General features: G+C 38.4%; 1 protein-coding gene across 1 annotated transcript in view; it reads left to right on the top strand.

The window, feature by feature from the left end:
• Unc80 (unc-80 homolog, NALCN channel complex subunit) overlaps positions 1–7,788 on the top strand; it is a 270,597-nt gene that overhangs the window by 12,857 nt on the left and 249,952 nt on the right. The window contains exon 5 of the mRNA XM_004626714.2: positions 3,948–4,071. Coding sequence (XP_004626771.1) covers positions 3,948–4,071 — 124 coding nt within the window. The remainder of the gene's footprint in view (positions 1–3,947; positions 4,072–7,788) is intronic.

Genomic DNA, 7,788 nt, shown 5'->3' with positions numbered 1-7,788 from the left:
GGTCAAAATGTTGGCTTTCCTTGCAGCCCTCCTTTTTCTCTAATTTTGGTCTGCAAACTTAGGTTGCTAACCATCCAGAAGACAAGCTTATTGTTATGGTTTTAAGATAATAATTATAACTTCACAGGTATCACTATAGCTAACATAGTAACTGTGTTTAGAAGGTTCTTAGTACTTGTAGAATGAAAGAGTTTTCTAATCTAACTCTAATATAAATGACTCATTAATTTCTAAGACTATTATTTAATATACATTTTACTCCTCTTTTAATTTTGATGAGCTCAAATATTTCATAAAGTCAGTAGTCTAAGAATCCTGTCAAATATGCTGTTAATTTTAGGCTAACAATCTTATCAGTGAAAATCATGAGCATTTTTTAAGTAGAAAACTTAAAATATGTTCTCATAATGTTATAATTTGTAATATTCATTTATTCCTTCAACATATACTCTGGAGTACTTACTGCATGCTTGTTTAAAGTACTGGAGAAACAACAGGAAACAAAGCAAAATGCATGACCTCTAAAGAATTTTAGCGACATCTATACATGCAAAATAAACAAGTTTAAAATGGAACTTAAAATAATAGTTGTTAAAAAATATAATAGTTGTTTGATTGATTCTAAAAGACTAGTAAAGACACTTAAAATTGTTTGGAGATATCATGGGAGCAGACCTTCAGTGAAAGCAAGCAAAGCACCTGAAATGTAGAAAGATAGATTCTACCAGTATTTATAACTTCTGGTTTTTCTCAGAACATTTTAGACCATCTGTTCTACAACTGTCTAAATGATGAAATGCTGCCTTCTCCAGCTGTCAAGTTGCTGTTCATATGTGTCATACATCATTGTGTGTTGTATCAAAGGACACTCTAGAAGAGAAGTGGAGGGCCCAGAGTTTGTGCCTTTCATCATCTAAAATAATTTACAAAAGAGCAAAACAACATAACAAAGAGAAGCCCATGAGTGTCGCAAGTATTTGAGTCTGCACAGTGATTGGATTTAGTGGGTACTATTTAAAGAAAATGTAAATATACTCATTTATTCAATAATTGTGCATTTATTCTCATGGGTAAATGCTCAGAACTCAACTTGTCCCAAAAAATGTCTTACCTTGAGATGTATCAAAGCAAAATATGCTGACAGTCACTGTCAGGGCATGCTAAGTGTCACATTGATGGAACAGATGTGAAAGGCCAGCATTTTAGAACAAAGTCTTAATATTTATCTTTGTTTGGCAGTTTCCATAGGAGTTTTATTTGTGTCGAGATTACTTATGAGAATCATAGAAAAAGATTGAGCCCAGAAAAACTAAGAGATTCATAAAACCAGGTCAATTGATATTTGGCTTCTTGAATTTCTGGAGGCAGACCTGGTAGGCTTTACTTAATGTGAATTCCTTGCTTGCTGAATAATGCCATGCAGACTTTCCATGTTCATTTTAGGGGAATTTGGGTTACCCTTCTAAACCCCAGATCTATCTGTCAATCTTCTTACTAGTTGTGTCTAACAGGCATCTCAAACTTGGTGTGTCACACTTCTGAAATTCCTGTTTCTCACCATCTTGCCCATTTTTTATCAATGGCAAAGCCAAAAGTCCTTCACACCTTTTTTTATCTCGCACATTCTACTTCTTGCTGCTGAATCCTATATCTCCAAAACATATTCAGAATCTACCATTTCTACGAGCACCCTCACCTCACTTTCTTCAACTTAAATTATTAAAACAGCTTCCTAAATCATCTGTCCTTCCACCTTTGACATTTCTAACTATACCCAATAGTTTAAGTGAATCTGTTAAAACTTATGTCCAGTTATACCACTGCCACTCAAAATTCTCCAATGTCTTCCTTCATTACTTAGCAATTGCTGAAGTCCTTCCTATGTCCTCAGACAGTACATTATCTGGCACTTCTCTGGCCTTATTTTATTTTCTACTCTTCTCTTGTTCTTTTGATACCAGGCACAGAGTTTACTGCATGCTTCTTAACACAATAGGCAAACTCAGAGCCTCTGCACTATTGATTCTCCTTCATAGCATATTTTTCCTGGAGGTAACTTCATAGAAGCTCTTTTATTTAATTTAGATCTTTTGTCAAAAGACACCTACTCACCATGCTTCCCTGACCTTCCTGTGCAAGGTGTCAACTCTTTGCCTGACACATCCCTTGAAATGCTTTATTTCTCCTTTGTCCTGGGAGCAGGGATTTTGTATGCTTTATTCTCTGTTGCATTCAAGAATCCAGAATAGTGCCAGGTGCATATGTGTTCTATAAATATTTGTGAATAAATGTGGAATGAATTTAACTAAATGCTTTGAGAGTTGCCCTGTTGTTTCCACAGCACCTCTGGAGGCTTTTCAACTGTAGGTATTGCTGTGGTTGGGTTGCAGGTGGGGCCAGGGCACAGCCTAGTCTTTTGCTTTGTGGAAGAACCATTGCTATGCCAGTGTGTGAACTTACTCAGAGATGGCATCAGTACTAGTGTGTGAACTAACCAAGGGAATGTGTCAGCCTTTTCAGCTGAAGGTTGTTTGATATTCAGCTACACTGATTGACCATTTCAATCACTTTTGATGTTCTGTTTGTTGTTCTGTTCTTCTTTGTCCAATTTCTTCCTAGCTCTTATCCTTTTTGTTCAGTAGATGTCAGTGGTGGCTGCTTTTAAGAATCACTGGGGGAGATTTAGAAATCCTCACAGGTTCTAATTTAATGTGTCTGGAAGGGGAGAGAAGTGAGACCTAGTCCTTCTGTGTTTTAAAAGCTCCACAAATGATTATAACATGCAAGTTAGGTTTGCAAATCACAGTGCTAAGTAAATTGCTGGGTCTTTGGTGTGTTCATTAATCTATGGTCATATTCTATGCTTCCATCTTTATATGGTTTTGAGTTGCAAAGGTATCTAAAATGTAATGTTGACAATGCTATAGAGTTTGATTTGTACAAGGTGAGGCTGAATTTTGAATACCCCAGCTTCTCAAAAGAATGCAATGATGAACTAAAGAATGCACTTCTGAAAGAGATCTTCACTTACAGATGAATTGTGTGAGCATGAGTTGTTAAGTCAGCCCAATTTAGCCAGTATTTATTGACTATTATACACATAGCTCTTGTTTTAAAAAAATCTTATTTATTCATTTGATACAGGGTCTCACTACACAGCTCAGACTCATAGGCCCACCTGTGTCAGCCTCCCCAGTGCTGGGACTACAGATGTGCATCACCACACCCAGTTTCAGTGGCCAGCACTGCATGCCCAAGGTTCTGGGATGGTATGGCATGCAGTATTTTGGATCGAACTTGGGTCCTTATACTTGCCAGGCAAGCATTTAGAACACTAAACTATCTCTCCAGCCCCTATGCACACAGTTCTTAATGCTGTATTAAAGCTGTGACAATTCCTTGGGGATCAGGAATGGATAGTCTGTCAAGCAACTAGATATTTTTAAGAGAACTACATTACAAAATAATACATACTGTGAAGGGTCAAAATATATTTATCTGATTGTGTGAAATGTAAGAGAGATGGACTGGGAAACATGTAAAAAAAAAAAAAAACCCAAATAGATAGCATCAGGGGATGTTGTCTATGAAGGAGAAATGAGGGTGATTAAATAATTAAGAAGAATTATAATAATAACCACAAATGGAGAGATCTACCAAAACTCTTGGAATAAAAAAGTCTCAATTACTGCAAGTACAAAACAATAATTTGTGTTCCATGCATTACCCAAATCTGCCTTTTGATTAATGTTTTGATTTTGCATAAAGTCAACCACTATGTAGTAAGTAGTCTGCGTCATTGGTGTACCATAGAAACATTCATCTGAAAATAAAAAGTTTGATAGATCAGACACTCTAATAAATAATCTTATGAGTGATGAACCCACTGATCCCTTCAACCAGTCCTTAGAAGCCAGTTACTGCACATAGATGTTCTCTGCCCCCAGGAGTCTGACCTCACCTTCCGATTGGCCAGTGGTCTTGTCATATGGCAGCCGATGTGGGAGCACAGACAGCCTGAAGTCTCCGGCTTCACAGCTCTGGTAAAGCCCATCAGGAACATCATTACAGGTTTGTGACCTATCTATCCTGTGGGATGGTCATGGTGGATCCCTTCTCATGTAGGAATGATGGTGGTGGGATGATTTGCCCTTAAGAAGCTAAGAAGAAAGGGATTGGATCGCTCTGGCAGGTTTTCTAGGTGTCCCAGGTACACGGCTTATAACCATAGAAGCAATAATAAACCAAGGACACGTGCTTTTTGGTTATGTGACTCCAGGTGAGACATTTCAGGGGCCAGCTAGATAGCTCAGCAGACTAAAGTGTCTGCTTAAACAGAGTGAAGGGGCTGGGATTTGATCCTGGGTACCACAAGCCATGCCAGTCCTGCCCCCAGGCACATTGAGACAGGGACTGAGACTGGGCATGGTAGCACGTACCTGTAATCGCAGCCCTTGGGAAGCTGAAAAGAGGTGGATCACTATGAGTCCTATCTATGTAGTGACACCCTGTAGACCTTGTACTAAATACATTAAAAAAATTATAAACATATAAAACATTTCCATGTCTCATGCCTCAGTCCTCAGGTGTATGATGTGATTTACAGTATCAGATGAATAGTACCTATATGACTACTGTGAGGAATAAGTGAGTTAATACATGTGAAAGTTTAGAAGAATGTCTGGCACAGGGTAAGCAGGAGCTATTATAATTATCATCATCACCATCATCATTATAGATGGAGTAGAGATTCCTTCACAATCTCATCTTAGTATTTTATTGTATCAAAGTATTTCATTTCAGGAATTGTCCAGGGAGATCATCTTACTGTTAAGTTAGAGAACAAACATAGCATGATTCCAAAGCTCACAAGTGGTTCCCACAACATTTGTACTCACGTATGTCTCCTGCTGTGGGGATGCAGCCTAACTCTCTTGCGTATTTCCGTCATCTAGAAGAGATGTACATCTTTGTTGTAGTAGGCAGAGAACGCATCCCAAGTGTACATTATAGTAAGTGCCTTATGAATTCCATCCTTCTGTTTGCAGACTTTTCAACACAACAATAAAGTTTTAAAAGACATGGAAAATCTGTAGATGTATATACACAAATATATCTTAAAAGTTTGGGGACTGGGGAGATGGCTCAGTACAGTAAGTGCTTGCCTGGCAAGTGCAAGGTCCTGAGTTTGATCCCTGGCACAAAAAAAAAAAAAAAGTCTTGTAACATTTTCGGGCTAGGGAGATGGCTCAGTAGAATAAGCACTTCCCTGGTAAGTGCAAAGGCCTGAATTCAGTCCCTGGTTCCACAAAAAAAAAAAAAAAAAGTTAGACGTACACTCACACACACACACACACACACACACACACAGAATTTACTTACATATGTAAGATTTTTCTGTGTAGACAATAGAGGGTTATGCATATAAAAGGGCTCTATAAATGGAAGAAAACTATAAGCAAGTTTTTATATACTTTTCCTCTAACACAATCACATGACATGTATTATGCCAAGGAATTATGTAACCAAGGAGTGCCATATTATTTATGTATTTAATAAGATGCTTTTAGTGACAATATAGCTATTTCGAAAGGCAAATGGCATAGCAAAAATACATTAATGACACTGTTTGCACATTTAGAACAATAATTCTTGAAATATATCAAACAATTAAGAATGATGCTCTGTCAGTTAACAAATATTAAGCTCTACATGGGGAAAGGTGTCCTAGCCAAAAATCTACTTCCGATTCTGTGATAGAAGGGATAATCACTTTGGATTCAAACAGGTGAACAGTTAAGTATAGGACAGATATAAGACTTTAAAAAAACTAGAAATAATATAAATCTATAGGAGAAAAAAATAAGTGTAATAAAAATTAGTCAAAAGGCCATATATGATGAACAATCATTATATATTGGTCAAGGAAATTTAATTTTAAATTTTTTTTGTCTCTCTGTACTTTCCTATATGTGTAGGGCAACAGTCACTTCAAAATCGGTGCTCACTCTCCCCCGTCCCCTCCCTCTTTCTCTCTTTCCCTCTCTCAGAGGTAGAGACAAAGCACAGGGCTTTCACATGCTAGGGAAGTACTCTACCACTGAGCTACACCCATAGCACATGCTCTCTCTTTCTCTTGGTCTCAGTCTCTGTCTCTGTCTGTCTGTCTGTCTGTCTGTCTGTCCCACACACAAACACATACACACACACACACACACACACACACACATAACTCATTTAACACAGATACAAAAACCTGTAAGAGACCATGTCTGTCTGCGCAAGCACCTGCACTAGTCACCTCAGCCTCTCCTGGCTTGGAGTGATACTCAGAACTGGTTTCTTTCCCCTGTACCTGTTCCCTGAAATGATGCCCAGCATCTGAGGGGGACTTGGTCTCAGCCTAGACAGCATGTCCAGAAAAAACAATGCCACATGATAGCCTCGGAAATTCCTTGCCTCCTCAGCACCCCTTTACTCACCATTTGCGTGAGGCTTTGGCCCCCTAGCCCCCCACAGTTCCTGATCCCAAGGTACATTTGTAACTGGCTGGACTCTTAGTTGAAGGACAGCTTAAAGTGTTGTTTGAAATAGACTACAGAGTCACACAGCCTGGACTGAGATCGTCATGTAACTGGTAAGTGAGCTTGGGCAAGTTAAACACCTTATACCTTAATTTCTTCATTTGTGAAGTGAGTACAATAATCTTTCAGTATTATAGAGTCATTGAGAGGCTTGTTTTAATATATATAGATGCTTAGGAGAGGACTTGGTGTGTAACAGTTTACTTTTAGCATCACCCACTGCTTGGCACCTTGACCTACTGAACCATACTAAAGAACTCATTATCTACACTGATAAACTGGATATATTAAGATTTTTGAATTAGGGCCAGCTAGATAGCTCAGTAAACTAAAGCACCTGCTTAGGCAGGTGCAGTGACCAGGGTTCTATCCCCGGCCTGCCCTGCTGGCCCTGTCCCTGGGGCGCACTGAGACATGATTAAGACTGGACTTGGTGGAGCATGCCTGTAATCCCAGCACTTAGGAGGCTGAAAACAGCAAGATCACTACGAGTCCAATCTTTGTAGTGAGACCCTGTACTAAATACATTAATTTTTTCCTTAATTTTTTTGAGAAATAAATAACAATGAGACAGTTTAAAATCAAATTGGTAGTACAGTTCCAATAATTAACATATTGCCTACTACCTTCCTAGTGGTTATTTGTTGTACAAAATGCAGACATGATATCTCATTTACAAACACTATTAGAACAAATCCCTCTATTCCTTGAATTAAGAGAATGCAGCTATATATCTATCCTAATCATTTTGAATACACAGATACAAAACGGTCATTCATCTATATCCCCCTTTTTTGTTTAGTTCCATCATTTAAATTTTATAGGTGTGTGAACTCAGCAAAATATTGCAAAAGAGTCCAGTAGTCTATAATAGTATTGGGTCTTCCACTTGACTGGCAATGTCAGAAGTTGTTGACCTGAGTCCTCTACAGCTCAACATAACAACATGGCTTTATTTCTTATACTTCATTTTTATACTTTTCTGCTGGATGGCTAAGACCAAGATAAAGCACAATCTATGTACTAAGAATTGTAGCTTTTGTATCTGATAAACTCAGTCAAATCCCCTTAGGATTTATCCTGAGACCCTGTACCTCAGTTTGCAGATCCTTTGTCAGTGTCAGCCATGTGGATGAGTCACGGCCATTGCTTGGCCAATGTGCTCTCTGTGAAGGCCTGAGAGAATGTTTTCTCTCCATGTGAC

Source organism: Octodon degus, unplaced genomic scaffold (genome assembly GCF_000260255.1).
Source record: "Octodon degus isolate 3935 unplaced genomic scaffold, OctDeg1.0 scaffold00016, whole genome shotgun sequence".
Classification (NCBI taxonomy): Eukaryota; Metazoa; Chordata; class Mammalia; order Rodentia; family Octodontidae; genus Octodon; species Octodon degus.
This window is presented reverse-complemented; position numbering and strand designations above follow the sequence as displayed.